This window comes from Populus trichocarpa, chromosome 16 (genome assembly GCF_000002775.5).
Source record: "Populus trichocarpa isolate Nisqually-1 chromosome 16, P.trichocarpa_v4.1, whole genome shotgun sequence".
NCBI lineage: Eukaryota > Viridiplantae > Streptophyta > Magnoliopsida > Malpighiales > Salicaceae > Populus > Populus trichocarpa.
The window spans coordinates 9,795,197-9,814,532 of NC_037300.2; the positions used below are offsets into that span (position 1 = coordinate 9,795,197).

The window sequence follows — 19,336 nt, forward strand, 5'->3', positions numbered from 1 at the left end:
TCGACCATGAAGAAAGTTATACTAGAAGTCCTGGACAACTATTAAATCCATTTTTTGTACTCTTGTAGTATCCCTAACTCTTGTAAAATCTGACATTACTACTTTAGAAGGAAACATATCAGCTTTTCTATAACCAGTATTCTTGATTAATGATAAATGTATTATGTTGAGCATTACACAATTATCAACCAATACCCTACCCATTATATTAATACACTATTGAAACTGGTTGTTTTATACAAAGGTTTAATATGCTTGCCCATGACCATTGTTAGCTTAAGGAATGTTATACTTAACCCCTAATTGACCGCATGTTCTAACTAGTTGATTTTATAATTTTTACTTTTTATCTACACTATCTTCACAATCACTATCAAGATAGAATAATTGGTTACTAGAGTGAAAATACTTTCTTGATACAATATCATTATAGTCACTCATCTCTATTGTAGAAGGGATTTCCACCATGTCAACTTCTTTTATTGCATCCTAGTCATTTATTTATTACATCTAAATTGCAAACTCATTGACTTCTTTATTTTCACATTGTACACTTCTTTTAGAAAGGATGGTTGTTCTTTTTTCTAATATATCTCATTCTAAGAAGGCATCATTGTCATTTATAAGATCAACTTATTTATTAGGTTGTGCATCTTTGTCTGTATAAACTTTCGTTGATGCAAATTTAGACTCTAAAAAGTTAATTTGGATAGTACTGTTGTCCTTAATTTTATTACCTTGTTTAACTGTTACTATACTTATGATAACATGAAATTCTTCTTTAGTTTAGGTAAGTTCCCCAATTCTTTTAATATGAATGCCTCCCTTTTACTTCTTATAAGTGATCTTATAGCTTGGGTGGCATGGTTTTAGGTCATTGTTATACTAATTATTTTCTTTGCTCTAGTTTCTAAGCTATTAGCCTAGTATGCTGAACAATTTTATATTGTTTTTCAAGCTCAATATTTGGATTACCTTGTATATATAACCAATACCTTTGTTTTTTTTTTTTGTCATGGTCGGTCACTTCTTTCATAATTTTTTATTATTTTCATGATGATCTACCTTCTGGGAAATTTTCTTAGAAATTTATCTCTTAATCTGTTGAGGATTTGAAACGACCTTCTAGGTGGACGAAGATGACATTTGACTTGACATCTTCCCTACCTTTTCTGCCAAAGGCTTTTGCTACATAGTTATCATGTTCTTAGCATAAATTAACCACTGCACATTATTGTTGGCTTGTTTTGGTGCAAGTTTAGGCTTATTTTTTTTAACACTGATTGTTTATGTGGTCGATAATAAATATCACATTTTAGAAATTTAACAAATATTTGATTTTGACCACATATTAAAAAAAAAAGACTCGTTTGACTTTAAATTATGAAAACATACCATTATTTTATGTATTATTTTTAGGCATTGTTTGATTACTAGAAAGTATTTTTTCTTGGAAATAACTTTCTTGATTTTCTCATGTTTGACTACATTAAGGAAACTAGTTAATGAACACTTTTCGATTAAAGAAAAGCATATGCTTTAGGTGGAGGAAGATGTTTTCTAGTTTAAGAGATTGGAAAACATTACATACACATATAATATTATAGAAAATAATAATTTATAAATATATTTATATATGAAATAATATATTAGGATATATTAATAGATAATATAAAATTATATTAATTTGATATATTGGAGCATATAATACTTTAATTTAAATAATATTGCTAAAAAATACATTTAAATAATACTTTCCTTAATTTAGTTTAATTTGAAAGAATATTTATTCATAGATTTGATATCTTGAATACTTATAATCAAAGGAGCACATTATCAAGAACGCACAGGTGAGGATACCGAGGGACGGGTTCCTCTTATTGTACACAGAAGCATATAAATAATTATATGCATGCATATAAATAATTTGATGACTAATTTCATAAGCATGGCCAGCGTATTCTTCACAGAAGCAGGGACAAAAAGAAAATGGGCAGTGGTTCCACACACATGGCCAAGGATCCCAAGCACCAAACTTGGTCTGCAATCTTGAAGAACACAGCAATGTTGAACGTGCAAACATGGAGTCCACAATTTTAGGCCAAAAGCTTATGAAATTACAGATTTTTTGAGGAATAATACAAAATTCAAAGGTGTGATTGTGGTAACTGTTGCTATCGTCATGTTGGTGAGGTGCTGCCTTCTTCGATTCTTGAAGAAAGAGACGCCCAACAAACTCAGCCCACCGAAGGGACCAAAGCATCTGGGTTCTTCTTTCCATCCTCCGTTTAGCTTTGTTCTGTGAAGGAAGCAAGACAATCAAGTGTGGTAGAATCGACGCAAAGGTTTTGGTATCTAACCCAAAGCCATCGTCAAGCTGTAAAGCAATCAATTGAAAACTTTTTGGGTTGAGCCCATAAACAAAACTCGCATTCCAATTGCTAATTTTAGTTCAAAAGAAAAGGATATGCTATCAATAAAGTTGTGGGCAGGCGCTTCTTTATTAAATTAAAAATTAAAAAATATAAAAAAAAAATGAGAAGTTACTATATCACCAGAGATATTTAACAATTTATTGAAATAGTCATACGATAAAATTGTACCTAACTCAAAAAAATTTAATTCCCCTTTTACTATTACTATGACATAATTATCTTTTACAAATTATATATCCAAACTATGACTATGACATAATTATCTTTTACAAATTATATAACTTTATATTGGTTATTTTATTTTTTTATTACACAGTACAATCATTAATACAACCCTCAATTAAAAAAATATATAATGCCTACTACTAAGGTCTGTTTTGATTTTTTTTTAATTTTTTTTAAAATAAGGTATTTACTTTGATGCTTTAAAATTAAAAAATAAAATAACTCTCAAAAGGTTTTTTTTTATCATTTTATATTGGTTTTATTATAGATTTTAAGATTAGTTATAGGTATTTTGATAATTGACATATATTAAATATTATTAAAAAAATAATCTGTTGGCGTGTGCAATGTATGCACTAGCATATGGACGACCCCCTCATCGTTTGAGCAATGCTTGTGGGGTCGTCCAGCAATCAAACACCACCTTTCAAGGCGATGTTTAAAAGGTCTCGGTGCTCTTTACGTGTTAAGGTGGTGCGTGTTTCAAGATTTCTAGTTGTTTGGCATCGACGATCTTTTTTTTCTCTCCCCTTCTTCTCTCTCTCCCCACCTAGATTTTCACACCAGCCCCTTAAAAAACCCATTACAGCCCTTTAATTTTTTGATTCTTCATATTTGGTTCCTTTTCATTTTATTATATTTTTTTTTATCTTGAATAGTTTATAAAATTGGTATGCTTTTTAAATTTCAGCCCTTAATTTTTTTATCTTCAAATTTGATTCCTATTCTTTTGATTTCTATTTGTTTTGTTTGAAATCATTTTTTAAATTGATTTTGTTTTACGATTCCACCCTCCTTTGTTTTTTTTTCCTATCAAATTCGATCATCATTCTTTTGATTGTTATTTTTTTTCTTTGACAAGTTTTTAAAATTCATATTCTTAAATTGGTTTGTCAAAAACCTTTTTATTAGACCTAGATCCAGGGTTTCATGGATTACGAGTTTTAAAGATTTGATCAGGTTGAAGATGTTTGCCCTAATTTGCTTGGTTTTTTATTTTCCTTTGTCCAAGCTAATTTTTTTCTTGTTTCATCCTTTAATATTTATTCAATAAAACACTGTGTTTTATTTTTTCTTTAGCTTGCTTTATGTGGAATTTTTTATTGGTCTTGCAAATGACTTGGTTATCTCGGGACTTTTTATTTATTATTTTTGTTGGTTTTTTTATAATTCTTTAAATTGATATTTTTTTCTTGATGTCATCATTCAATATTTGAAATAATGTTTTTTTAAAAAAATTGTAAGGTTAAAAGTCTTTCTCTATTTCATCCCCCTTTATTTTTTTTCTTTTGAATTTAGTTCTTTTTTTTATTGCTATTTGTTTTATATAAAATCAATTTTTGAATTTTTATTTAGTTATTTGCTTTTTCTAGGATTTTTCACTAATTTTAAAAATAACCTGGATTTTCTCGAGTCTTTTTAATTGTTGTTTTATGTTAGATTTATTTGGCTAATCAATATTAAATTGGCTGAGAATTGAGTTTTTTAATCTAGCTTGGGTCTGGTATTTAATGGTTTGCGAGTTTGAAATAAATTAACTGTTTTTTTTTTATCATTTCTTAAAATTTATTTATTTCAATTTCATCATTTAACATGTGATGTATTGAAAAATAATCTTCGTGCTTTTTTTTCCTTTCCTTTCAAGTGATCCTTTTTTTTTTTTGCTTTTTTTTTCTATGATATTATCTCAATTTTATATCCAAAGTCATGGAGTTTGTGAGTTAACCCGGTTTAACTGAGTTTTATTTTTTATTTTTTTTTAGTTTCACCCTATAACATTGAGTTTTTTTATGCTCTGGATGGGCTCATGTTAGGTTCTGTTTAACTTTTTTTCATTGCTATTTTTTTATCATTTTATTTTTTGTTATTGTATTTTTTTAATTTGTATTATTTAAATTACCAATTGATTCAATAATTCAAATCTCTTTTTTTAGCATTTCTTTTACATCGAAAAAAATTAACCGGCCCGCAGCAAAGTGCAATCCACAAATCTAATGATTCTACACAAATTATAAAATTGCACAGGTTAATGATGTAGTCTTATTACTCCTTTTTAATACTTATGTTTTGTTTGGTAATATAGTTCAACTCGTTTTTAAAATGTTATTTGTCTAAATAAATATCAAATTGATGTTTTTAATTTTTTTTGATAATTTTAATATGATGATGATAAAAATTAAAAAACATTCTCTAATGGAGTGCTATTATTATTATTATTATTATTATTATTATTATTATTTAAGCTTGTCACATTTCTTTGAAAAAAATAACAAAACTAATTTTCTTGGATAAGAAAAATTAAAAAAAAAAGATTTCTTTTGAAAAAAGAGTCCAAAAAAAGGGACCACCAATCCCTAAAATAAATTCAGCAAACGGGATACATGGAAATGAATTTTATTTATTTATGGCTTCGAGGGCACTCCCCTCCATAGCTTTGAACGGACCCTTGTTGTGTAGCCCATAAGTGAACTTAACACTTTGCCTAATCACCCATGACAAGACCCCGTCACCTGACGGTCGGAGCGTGTAACCACGCTCGTTGGATGGGAGACAAACTCCACGTGCGACCGAGTTTAGACACAACACGGTGTTCCGCGAAAACGGCATCGCATCTCGGGACAATAACTGAGAAAATGAGCAAATTATACCGTGGCCCCTAATTTGCAAACCTGATTATAACCTGGTCCCTAATCCGCAAAAACGACCTGATTATAACTTAGATTTTAATGAAATTTTATGTGTGGAAAAAATTTTATTGTTCAGAATTGAATTCTAAATAAATTTAATCTCTAAAAATACTACAAAAATAAATTAGAGATCAACTCCCCTTTTTTACAACTCCAAATAAAAAAATTTTAATATTAAAACTGACTTTTTAAAAATACCCATCTTTTTTTTAGAAACCTTTAAAAAAATGAGATAAATTAACTAGAGTAATATATAAAACAAAATGAATTTTATCTCTCTATTTATCAATTAAATTCAAATTAAACACTGTAATTGAATTAATTACAGTAGTGAATTGGTCCAAACAAACTGTAAAATATTCATTTATTTTATTTTTAAATTGCAAATGTACCTCTCCAAATTTAATTTCTTAGAGAAAAAGCAACACATTAGAGGTATATATAAAAAAAAAACTAATGCTTTCTATGATTATTTGAAGTCTTTATAAATATAATTTTTCAATTTTTTGAAATAATATAAGATATGTATTGGAATAAATACATGTATATATTAGTTTGTAATCATTAAAAATGGTTTTTATTTTTGTGAAGTAAATAATTTATTTTCCTCTCTTTTCTTTCCTATGGTAACAAGCTACCCCTTTTTTATTTTTTATTTTTTTTTATTGAAGTTGCACTTCAATAGCCTACCTATGACAATTGTAGAGAAATTAATCAAATTATAAAAAAAGTAAGATAATTTTTTGCAACATAATAAATGATTTAATTTAATAATTCGTAATCACTTACTTTTTTATTTAATAATTAACATCAATTTATTTATATATATATATATAAAAAAAAACAATGCACTTTGAGCTGTAATTATATAATAGTTTTAGTAACTAATATGACTAGAGTAAATGGTTAACTGACTAAAAAAAGATGAATTGTTACACGACAACACATTTTTAAATTATGAAATCCAAAAGGATATTATTATACATCAATTTGGGGGGGGGGGGGGGGGGGGGGGGGGGGGGGGGGGGTGTTTTTTTTATTTTTTTTACATTTATTTTTTATTTTTTTAAAATTATTTTTGTTGATTTTACGTTTTAAATATTGAGTTGGTTAAAAATTTCATTTTGTAATTTTTTTTTAAAATACTGTGGATTGCTGCGGTGTTTTCCCACATAGTTTTTATATTTTATTATTTTATTTTTCAAAATTATATTTGTCGATTTTTTTAATATTGAGCTGATTTAAAATTTTACTTTGTAATTTTTTTCCTTTAAAATACTGTGGATTGCAGCGGTGTTTTCCCACATAGTTTTTCTATTTTATTTTTAAATTTTTCAAAATTATATTTATCGATTTTTTTTAATATTGAGCTTATTAAAAATTTAGTTTTGGAATTTTTTTTCTTTAAAACATTGTTAATTGTTACAATGTTTTTCCGCATGGTTTTTTTTATGACACTAAATGATTGCAGCGGTGTTTTTTTTTTTTGCTTTATAATTTTTTTTCTTTAAAATACTGTGGATTGTTGCGGTGTTTTCCCACATAGCTTTTCTATTCTATTTTTTTATTTTTCAAAATTATATTTGTCGATTTCTCCGCATGGTTTTTTTTTTATTTTCTTCGAAATTATCTTTTTTGATTTTATATTTTAATATTGAGCTGGTTAAAAATTATAGTTACAATATGTGAGAAAAACACTGTAACTTTCTTCACAAATTACTGTGGATTGCTACAATGTTTTTTCCCACATGGTTTCTTTATGTTTTGTTATGTTTTTTCCTAAAATTATCTTTGTCAATTTTATTTTTAAATATTAAGCTGGTTAAGAATTACAATTACAAGTAAATACAAGTTTTTCCTCACAAAACACAATGGATTGATACAGTTTTTCCTCACATGGTTTTTTTTCAATTTCTTTTGTTTTTTCTTTTTTTGTAATATTTTTTTCTAAAATTATCTTCGTCAATTTTTTTTTCATATTGAGTTGGTTAGAATTTAAATTTGTAATAAAACTTAATCATGTTGGGAAAGCATTGTAGCTTTTCTCACAAAACATTGTGGATTGCTACAGTGTCTTTCCACATGTTTTTTTTTCTTATAATTTTTTCCAAATTATCTTTGTCAATTTTATTTTTTTAATATTGAATTGTTTGAGAATTACAATTACAAGCCATTACAAATAAGGCTAAATCATGTGGGAAAGCACTGTTGCTTTCATCATAAAACACTGTGAATTGCTATAGTGTTTCCAACATAATGTTTTTCCTTTTTTTTGGTGTTTTTTTTGTTATTTTTTTCTAAAATTGTCTCTGTCGATTTTTTTTTAATTTTGAGCTAATTAAGAATTTAGTTTTGTAATTTTTAAAAAAAAAACACTGTGAATTGTTGCAGTGTTTTCCCATATGATTTTTTTACGATTTTTTCCAAAATTATCTTTGTCGATTTTTTTTTTAATATTGAGTTGGTTAAGAATTATAATTACAATAAAGTTAAATCATATGAGAAAAGCGTTGTAGTTTTTCTCACAAAACACTGTGGATTGTTACAATATTTCTCTAAATGGTTTTTTATTTTATTTTATTGAGAAAAACACTGTAGTTTTCCTCACAAAACATTGTCAATTGCTACAACATTTTTTCTCATGGGTGTTTTTTCCTTCCAAAATTATCTTTGTTGGTTTTTTTTTTAATATTAAGTTGGTAGAGAATTTAGCTTTGTAATTTTTTTTTTACTTTTTATTAACAGAAAAGCTAAATTATGTGGCGAAAGCACTGTATCTTTCCTCACAAAACACTGTAGATTGTTACAAATCATTTTGTTCAGTCTCTAAGTTTTTGATCACCAACACAATTTTTTTTTTCCGTCATGAAATATTTCTCCATCATACCTTTAGTTTCTATTACTTATCTAGCGCTGGTTCACAATTATAACATTATCAAATGCATTTGTTTTATAAGCCCGCGGCAGCGCGCGAGCATGTCATCTCGTACTATAACTTAAAACACGTGGGTTTGTTTTTCTACTATAAAGTCAATTATTGTTCATATATATACAAATAATTGTGGATGGCATTGTCATACACTGTGCATTTGTTAAAAATTCATTTTGGTACTCAAAGTTTTTTTTTCTTTTGCTATTTAGTTCTTATTGAAAAACAATTAATTGTGATTTCTTAGGAAAAATTGGGGTTGAAAGAAGAGCTACTTGAATGAAAAATGTATCAAACTAGGGTGGCATGTCATAAGTTTCAGCAACAAATACACTTTGGTTCCCGAACTTAAACAATAACACAAAATATACAATTTCGGTATCTCAATATTTTTTAAGTTCAATTTTGATACAAATAGTTTATTTTTATTATTTTCCAATTCCTAGATAGAGAGATGAGAGAAAGAGACCACCGGATTCCAGTATTAGAGAGAGAAAAATATCATTAATACTGATTTAGACCACTAAAACAGTCGATATTTGAGTCAAATAGTTTCATTTGATCAGGGGAGTTTATATTAGGTTTTTTTTTACCCTGAAAGTCCTTGAAAAAATATATATGAGCTTCGTTTGATTTTTTATTTTGGTTTTTGGGGTGGTTTTTTAGCTTTTTAAGGTAATTGATAGGTTTATCACGGTTCTTAAAATGTTTTCTTACTGTTTTGGGTCAAAAATAGGTTAAAAATGGGTTTTGGGTAGTAAACATTTAAAGCTTGATTTTCCACCCACCATAGTGGTTGGAATTTGACAACATCAAACGACGCATCATCTGATTTTATTCAAAAACATTTGACCCCAATCGCCCGGGCTTTCCAGGAAGTACCGAGTGCGGGCCCTGAAGAAATGGGCTAGGCAGGCTAGCCTGGTTCACCAAGGTCCAACATTGCTTGACCTTTATTGTTTTGTTTTCTATTTTTTTCAATTAATGTTTTTTTATATATTTTTTTCAAAATTTTATTTTATTTGTATTTATATTAATACCTTTTTTTTTTGTTCTTTTAGGAAGTCTCTTTTAAATGAAATTTATTTTTTGATTATGCATTTAATTTTTGAAAAGATTTTTCTTATCCATCTATAATATTTTTTTCTTTTTTGTATAGATGAACTTTGTTTTGGAGAGGAGAAAAAAATTATTTACTGATAATAATTTTAATATATGCAGGCTTGTATACTATTTTTTATTTTATTTAATCAATTAATATGTGTCTATTTCTATTATTATTGGATTGAATAAAAAAATTATTTTAATAAATAAATATAGCAAACACAACTAGATAATATATCTCGTCTTGTAAGATTAAATATATTAATCTATATTTCTTAATTTTTTATTTTTATTTTAGTTATTATTTATCGTTTGTTTTTTTCACTTATTAATACATATCATGCTAGATTTATCTAATTACATATGCATAAATTTTTTAATTGTCATTTAAATTTTTTTAACTACAAAAACATATTGAAAAAACATATATATATATATATATATATATTATTGAAAACAATTAACAAATATCTAGTTATAATTATAACACCTTTAAATAACTATAAAAATTGGCTTAGAAAAAGACTTTGGTCAATGATGTATTTTGCTATAAAAAAAAAAGAAAAGAATAACGTTGGTGTCAGTCAGCTGTTCTGTTTCTCTCCAGTGCGCTAGCCGTTTTGTTTAGCCCCTCTCTCTCTCAAATAACCAACATTGATGCCATTACCTTTCTCTCCTCAATTTCTTCTATAAATTCAACTCAGGCATTTCTTTCTTTTTTACTCCGTACTTTTCAAGAGAGAAAAAACAAGAACAACAGTTTTGATCATCATTATAGACAACGCAGATACAGTCTATATATTTTTTTTCTGAAAGGAATTTTTAGTTTAAAATTGTTTTCAAACAAAGTATACTTAATACTTAAAAAAGAAAAAAGAAAAAAAGAGAGACAATAAAGGGCTTTGTTTTTCGGATTGGAATAATAAGAATGGGATCCTCTTCAGGATCATATGATCTATCATTCAAGATCTTGTTGATCGGTGATTCTGGGGTTGGCAAAAGTAGTCTTCTTGTCAGTTTCATTTCCAGTTCTGTTGAGGATCTTGCACCAACTATTGGTATTAATTAAAAACTTCTCTATCATTATTTTGCTTTCTCTTTACTGTTACATGGTTTCTTAGCTAGCTAACAGTGTGTAATGCCTTTGGATCTATCTTCATGGGTTGAAACTTGTTCAGTGATTATGAAACATGGTACCCAGTTTTGAGTTTCTGCTTTTTGTTAATTGCTCTCAATTAGCGATATTAAGTTCTCTTTATTTCTTATGATTTATTAGATGGTGACTGTTATTTAGTAAAACCTGTCTTTGTCGACTACAAGTAGCTGGGGCCTTATTTTTATGTTGACTCCTTCAATGCTTAACCAAGTCAATGTGTGATTAGATGTTAATCATTACATAGAAAAGGGAGTCTCGTGATTTCTGCCTGTAACTTCAATTGAGTGATCAACTGAATAATTGAGTTCTCTATGAGAATATGCATTGAGATTCTTTGTCTCTGTTTTTTTATGAAGGTGTGGATTTTAAGATCAAGCAGCTAACAGTCGGAGGAAAGCGATTGAAGCTGACAATTTGGGATACTGGTAAGTAATGAAATCACAGTATTCTCTTCTTTCTGTTTATATATGTTTCCTGTTGTCTCTGTAAAACTTTTTTGTCTCTATATTTTGACCTTATGAGCTGAGTGATGGAGCCAACAATGTCAAAGGATTCTTAAATATTGATCTCACTAATTTGTAAGTTGCTAGCAATGTAACAGTGGGATATCAATTATAACACAGAAAATTTAGAAAAACTGTTTTCTGTTGAGACATGGAGTGGCTTTTCTGGCTTCAATAAATAGAATTTTGTTTTTAACCCATGTTTCTGTTAACAGTAATGATATCAGCCATTTATGTTCCAGTATGTGTAATTTGATTCATAAAACCATTATGGTTCTTGCAGCTGGACAGGAGAGGTTCCGAACACTGACTAGTTCTTACTACAGAAATGCCCAAGGGATCATTCTTGGTATGAAACAAACACTATCCATCATGTGATTTTGTGATGCTGCTTGCAACTTTCCTTTAATCATCAATTGGCATTAGTGCAAATTCCTTTTATGGGCATGAAAGTCTGATAGCAATATTTGAATCTAGCTGTCATGTTAACTTCATTTCTAAGATGAAATCTATATGTCTATGTTGTTCAAATTTTTTATATTGCTGTACATATATCATGCTAAATATAGAATATCATATTTCAATTTTTTAGGAGATTGCCTTAAAATTTAAAGCAATTCATGCAGCTTACAAGTAAGATAGATGGAAATTTTTAACCCAGCGCATCCCAAACAAGTCTACAAAGGAGGGGGGATGTGGTGCTTTCATCTTTTCCTTTAAATCTCTTTAACGTAGTAGCATACTGATGGCTTTGTCAAATGTATCATGAATTGATCATACAACCAGCTTCTGCACATGCGTCATCCCAGCCTACCAGAATTTCTGTTATACCATCTAGCTCATTTAGGGAATCTACTTTTATGGTCTTGCTCGTCATTGTGGTTGGACAAATTAATATGAATTTCAGCATGCTGAAACTCATTTGATTGTTTCTGTCATAAACATGCTAGTGACTATAACTCCCACCAGTGCTCTTCCAATTATTAACTGATTATTGTTTTGAGATAATCTTTGGAAGCAAACTCCCATTGTTTTGACTGCCCAATCAATAACTGATATCTTCTCTGATTACAGTTTATGATGTGACAAGGAGAGAAACCTTTACAAACTTATCAGACGTGTGGGGTAAAGAAGTTGAGCTCTTCTCCACAAATCAAGACTGTGTCAAGATGCTCGTTGGAAATAAAGTTGATAAAGTAAGTTTTTGGTTTTTATTTTCTCAAGAGGGATAAACTAGTTAACAGAAGGTGATAATATAACTTTGATGCAAGCTTAATGTAGACCAATGCAGTATAATGAGTGCCCTACAACTCCCTTTTATTTCTCTTGATATTATTGTTCCATTTTTTCCATGATTTCAGGAGTCTGGAAGGGATGTAACTAAAGATGAGGGGATGGCTCTTGCTAAACAGCATGGTTGTCTGTTTCTTGAATGCAGTGCGAAAACTAGAGAAAATGTGGAGCAATGCTTTGAAGAGCTGGCATTGAAGGTACTATTGAAGACTGCATGCTCTGTCTGGCAAATATCATTCCATGCCATAATCACAATTTAGATTTTTGCCACCGTAAAAGAGTAAATGATTTGTTAAAATAAGCAGAATTAATATAGTATATTGGTTTTGCAATTGGAGCTTTCATGCAACGTAAATTCATGCTTGACTGTCTGGTATACATGTCCATTTTCATTTATTAGTGTAAAATATTAGTCAGATAGGTTGATGTCTCCTAATGAAAACATTTATTAAATTATTTCCTTGTTGCCATTTCTCTGATAGAAGGATTGGTCCACTTTATCTATGGGCAGGATGCCTGGGAAAACAATCCCAAGGGAAGCTTCTCATGTACCTTTTCTGTTCTCGAAACTGAAATTTAATGATTTTGTGTTTTAGATAATGGAGGTCCCTAGTCTTTTGGAAGAAGGATCTACGGCCGTGAAGAGAAACATTTTAAAGCAGAAACCAGAACACCATGTAGCTTCTAATGGTGGCTGTTGCTCTTAAAGGCTGTAACAGAAGTGGCCTCTACATGAGAATCATGACTTACACATCAATAAAAGTCACAAATAGCACTTCTGATGGCGCCTGTACATTGAATTTCCACCTTAACAAATCATGGACAGATCGTGTATATGGTAATTGCTTTCCTTGTTTCTTTGTGTGTGTGCTGTTCCAGTTTTTAATGAGTTGCCTTAGCCACTACTGTACCATTTCATTGTGGAAATTCAGGCACTGAAATAACATATATTAGCTCGTGTAAATTTGTTTGCCTTTGTTTTTATTGGCCAATCTTTACTCATGTCTAAAAGAACAGTCTATGTTCTATTGATTCAGTTATTGTGAGTTTGTATCTTTGTATTCAGGTGGTTACAATGATCATAATATAAGTAATATGATCAAACATAATTTTAGACCTAGCCAATTATCTCTTATATTATTAGTACTGTATTTATTATATTAGGGTCTATTATGTAAAGTCTATTAGAGTTGGCTAATGTTAGTTGTCTACGTCCTTGTATATATGTATATTTATTATTTAAGAGAATAAATATTGACAATTGTATATAGCTAATGAATTAGTTATATATGACATTAACTTTGTTAATCAATATATATTTAATTTATTAATAAAATTTTATTTATCTTTAATATTCATCAAATACTTGATTAATGAATCCAGAGTAAAGATAAAGTCTTTGCGATAAAAATTCTTTGCAAAGAAATTATAAAGTTATAATTGTGAGATTCTTATTGTATCAAAGCATGCTCCTAAAATATTTCTAGTCAATGTTCTATTAAAATTTAATATTAATTAGAGCTGTTGAGACTAATACATATTATGTCATTTTCTTTGTGAAATGAAACAGTTGTTCTCATAAGTTGATGTATGATGGATACCTAGAACTAATATGTAGGTGCTTGTAAGATAACATGTTGACTGAATTGACTCGCATGAGAATTTCATACGAAGAGATCACATGTATCTATAGAAAGACTCACGTGATAGTTGTGCAAATGATTCTTAAACTTGAAATCATTAAGTTATCTCATAATGTTATGTTTTCATCTTGCTACACATTGTCCTAATCAAGTGTAACAAGACGGCTATATATTGGGTATAATATGAATATATGAAGGTATTTAAGTAATCAAGAGAAGATTCATCACTTTAGATAAATTAGAGAAAATGTTTCATCTGTTCTTAAATAATATTGATTTGATTGTAAATTCTTACGCAAGGAGGAATGAGATTTGTAAAAAATTTCAAATTTTATTTAAAGAATAAATGATTATAGTGTTGTGAACAAATATAATTTGATATACTAGACACACTCTTTGTTATAATGTTTAAATTGGAATATTGTTGATGAATGGATAAAATTACACTAAGAAATTAGTCACTGAAAGGTTAAGTCAAACCACTTATAACTTTCTTAATATTTAGGGGATCATGACATTGTACTTGATCCTCAAATATAAATCAATCAGTTATTGAATTGATAATAAATTAATTTATTTAATTTTATTTTATTTAGGATTGTGATTTATATTTGAGCCAACTTATTAGGGAACATAATGAGTCACACACATAAGAACCATTGGTTATAAATTAAAATGGGCTTATTAATAAAGTATAAATAAGTTTTTGAAATTGAAGACTAAAGTGTAATTTATATAGAGAATTACAATTCTAGACCTAGAAAAATCAAGTAGGACTTAATTGAATAAATTTCTAAAATTAGCCAAAAATAATAAATATGATATTATTTAAGAGACAAATTGATATTTTGTTATTTATAGGGATTTTAGGTTTCCCTATAAATAGAAAGTTATGCCTCTTATTTTTAGTGGATGGTGAAAAAGTTGAGTAGAGTATAATATTGAAATACTTAAAACACAAAAGAAAAGAACTAAGGTATAACAATTCCTCTCTCTAAAAAGGGTTCAAGAGATTTCAACTGGTTGATTTGTGTGGATTACTGTTAGAAGTCGAACAATTAGACGACTTGTGGTTTATAGCAACCCATCATTTCAAGCAAATATTCAAAGCTGAAAATAATATTTGATCTTTAAGTAATTTTCACATAAAATTCTAAAACAACTTTAGATTTATCTAATGGAATCATTGGGAATCCTAAATAATTTTAAATTTAATATTTTCGCTGCATCTATATATTTTAGGAAACCAACAACAAGTACAAGAATATAGTTCACAACAATTCTTCCTTTTCTCTCAAACTAATTCTCTTCATTGTTCTATTATGGTATCAAAGCCTATTGCATAATTGCATCCATTATTATTTCAGAAAATCAATCTCCTACACGAATCTCTTTTATATCACAACCCACGACAAATCCTACTTTAGTTCCACCACCCTCTTACAATTATAATGGTGTCAACTCCATACCACTAAACCATGATAGTCATAACTTTCAACACACTAATCACTATCTCTTTTTGAAACTTACAAACAACATTAATATCTTTTGAAAAGCACAAGTTTAACACTTTCTGATAAGTCATGGCTTATTGAAATTCATTGATGGTAGTGACCATGTCCTACCAAAATCACCATCTTTGATAATACCATAGAAATCAATCTAGCTTATACCATATAAGTACAACAAGATCAATTACTTAAGAGCCCACTAATTGCCTCTATCTCTATTGAGGTACCGTGTTTAATTACAGGTTGTGCCATATCTTATGTCGTTTTAACCACTCTAGCATTAACACTACCTTTTCCTCTACTACACCTACTATGTCTATACATTTTGCCTTGATTGAACTATGTTAGAAACCTAATGAAAGTGTCATAGCCTACTTTCAACATGGAAAGACCTATAATGATGAACTTATAACTGTTGGTAAACCTCGTAACTGTTGGTAAACCTCTTTATCCTTTAGATTTAACATTTACCTCTTCAAAGAGCTTCATGTAGAGTTTAAAAATCTTGTAACTACTCTTACGACTCAAGCATAACCTATATATTTTACTAAACTACAATATTTACTATTAAGCTGTGAGTTTATCAATAAAACTTTTCATCAACTTTCTACTTTGATAATAATTTCTTCGTGATAATGAGGGGTTTAACCATCGTGGAAGAGGTCATCAATAGTGTGGTCATGGTCCAACCTAGGGCTGAGCATTTCCGGTTCGGTCCGGTTTTGAACCAAAATAAACAACCAAACCGATTTTATTTTTTTTTAATTTTTTGAACCGAACCGAACCGAAAACCGGTTCAAACCGATTAATTTCGGTTCGGTTCGGTTTGGTTTTTTTCTCTTCCAAACCGGTTCAAACCGAAATTATTCCAACTTGTTCACAGTCCCAAAAAAATCCCTAATCCCTGCGTCGAAGAAGGCAACTAAAAATCTTCCTTGTTTGGGCATTTTAATGCTCTGTGCCCCGACCGCCCACAATTAAACACAAGAGCTTCCAAATCCAAAGCTTCTGCTACACATAATAAAGAAAAGATGTCATGTTTGTTTGCTGAAACTTGTATGAACAAATTGTCCAAACTAGCAGCCACACAAGCCAGCAAAAGATAACAGGGAAAAAAAAGGAGGGGAATGAAAGGAAAAAAAATCCACAACTTGGCACTTACCCATATCATGCATGCACCCCATAAAGCTTGTAACTTTAGGTTTACAAAGAGTAAAGAGAGGGGAGAAAAATCAAAGCAAAGGAGAGTAAAGGAAAGGGAGAGGTATATGTAGAGAAGGGGGAGGGATATTATGCAGAGAAGGAGGGGCTAAAAGGGATATACAGAGAAAGGAGAGGGAGGGATATGCAGAGAAGGGGAAGGGGGGGATTAATGGAGGGAGGGATATGCAGAGAAGGGAGATATGCAGAGAAGGGAGGGATATGCAGAGAAGGGGAAGGGAGGGCTAAAGGGAGGGAAGGGGCGGCTGATGGCTAAAGTGATTTTAGGGTTAGAAAATGTTGTATTTATACTTACTTTTTTTTTAAGTGTTGGCTGGTTGAACCGGTTCGGTTCAATCGGTTTCAGACTTTAGAAACCGAAACCGAACCGAACTGGAATTTTTTTGTGATTTTTTAATCGGTTAATTCGGTTTTTTTTTTCGGTTCGGTTTTTTCGGTTAATTTTTTCTCGGTTTTCTCGGTTTATTCGGTTTTCCGGTTTTTTTGCACACCCCTAGTCCAACCAATAATACTTATCAAAATCTTGGATCACAACAATTTTGGAATTAGTCCAACTCGCAACCACATTTATGATGTCAATTATATGGTAGTTAGGATCACTTGGCCACCTCTTGCTCTCTTTGGATCAATCATAGAGGCAACAATAATGATCAATCTGGGGGTGGTAAAAGATTGTAGTCAATTGGCTTAGTAAACTCAATCGTGTAAATAGATTTGACTAGTAGTTTTAATGGTTCTGACTCTCTTGATTGGCACCCAGATATTAGAGTTACCCATCATGTCCCTTCAAATAATATTATTATGGTTCACCTTAATGTGGGGGCTGGTAAGTGTTTTTTAATTTATGCTATTGGTTATTCTAACATTCTTACACTTGTTTGTATCTTAAATTTATCATTTATTTTATAAGTTAATGATATAATAAAGTATTCACTTTTTGTGCTTTAATTTGCTATTAATAATAATTTCTTTTTTGAATTTCATGATCATTTTTATCTTGTCAGGATTGCACTTCAAAGGATATCATTCTTTTGACACTAATAAAGATGTTCTTTACATCCTTCATGTTTCTTCTTCTTTACCCAATCCTTGTACCTTTCCTGTCGTCTTTAAAACATGCGAGCACTACTTCTTTAGATTTAATATTTAATGATGTTTGGGGGTTTTCCTCCATTTTCTTAGTTGAAAGGTACCATTATTTTGTTGTTTTGTGGACTATTTTGCCAAATTCTTTTGGTTTTACACTATACATGTTAAATTAAAAGTTTTTGAAATTTTAATTTAGTTTTAAGAACTTACTAAGATTCAATTTTGTACTTGTATCAAAATCTTACAAATTGATTAGGGTGGTGAATTTCAAAAACTTCACATCTTTGTTTTCTCCATAATTCTAGCATCTTTATCATGTCACTTGCCCTCACACTCATGAGTAAAATAGAATTATTGAATGTCGTCATCATAATATCATTAAAATAAGACTTGCACTTATTGCTTAAGCATCCTTGCCATTTAAGTTTTGGTCATATAACTTTAAAACTGTTGTATATCTTATTAATCGCATGCTAACTCCAATTCTATGTTTTAACTCTTCGTTTAAAATGTTATTTTGTTTTCATTATGAATATAGTTTCTTTAAAGTTTTTGGATGCTTATGTTTTCACTTTTTTTTTATATATAATCATAATAAAATGACTTTTCGTTCCTTACTGTGTCTTCCTAGTTCACTCTATGTTTATTATTAAGTATGGACATTCATTCTCATTATATCTACATTGTTCGTCATTATACTTTTCTTGAGTCATTCTTTTTATTTTTCAATTCCTTTAGTCCAAATAAATTTTTTTTTTTTTAATCTTCTTCATAGTGGATTTTTACTTCTTCGATTAGGTCACCCTATCTTTTATTAAGCTTTTTTCTAATATTGCTTGTTAGTTTGTCTCTTTTCTGCCCATTTTGCAATAAAAACCAGTATGTTGTAAGTCTCCTTACTCTTCTTCGCAGTCTCTTATATCCCCTTCTTCTCCCTCTCGTTGTGTTATCACTCACTTACTCATGTCTTTTTCACCCTTATCCTATCACCCTTGGCTTGAATCTTCTTGCTAATGTAAGTTTTATTGCCATGTCGTCTACTTTTACTTCTATCTTTTTTTAGCGTTGAAAATCAACACCATATGATTTTACAACCTCATCCTACTCGTCCCCTAAAAAACTATTAGCATCCTCCAATTTTGTCGTCGAATCATCTTCTTTTATTGAGGTCAAATGATATGATGAGTGGCAATCTGTTATGATTGCTAACATTTATGCATTTGCTTCTAATGACACTTCGTCCCATATGATTTGACTATGAATATGGTGGGTTGTAAACAAGTATACAAGATTAAAAGCAAGGCAAATGAGACTTTAAGCTCTACAAAGCATGTTTGGTGGCTAAAGGTTATCATTAATAAGAAGAGGTTGATTTTTAGAAAATATTTAGTTTAGTGGTAAAGTCTTAAACTTTTTAAACAGTGCTTTGTATTAGTATTACTCAGAGTTAGTCGACTCATTGTCTTGATGTACACAATGTTTTCCTTAATGGATTTCTTGATACAAATGTGTTTATGGCTCAACCTTATATCTTTTGTAA

At 29.5% G+C, this 19,336-nt stretch overlaps 1 protein-coding gene across 2 annotated transcripts; it reads left to right on the top strand.

The window, feature by feature from the left end:
• Positions 1-9,958: 9,958 nt before the first annotated feature.
• Positions 9,959-13,452, top strand: LOC7468797 (ras-related protein RABC2a). 2 transcript variants are annotated; one of them, XM_002322873.4, is made up of 6 exons: positions 9,961-10,438; positions 10,893-10,961; positions 11,323-11,388; positions 12,114-12,235; positions 12,401-12,529; positions 12,929-13,452. In XM_002322873.4, exons 1-6 carry the CDS (start codon positions 10,309-10,311, stop codon positions 13,037-13,039), a joined length of 627 nt encoding a protein of 208 aa, XP_002322909.1. In that variant the 5' UTR covers positions 9,961-10,308; the 3' UTR covers positions 13,040-13,452. The 2 variants fall into 2 exon arrangements, with proteins under 2 accessions (XP_024443244.1, XP_002322909.1); XM_024587476.2 differs by lacking the exon at positions 11,323-11,388 and having other exon boundaries at positions 9,959-10,438.
• The last annotated feature ends 5,884 nt before the right edge of the window (positions 13,453-19,336 follow it).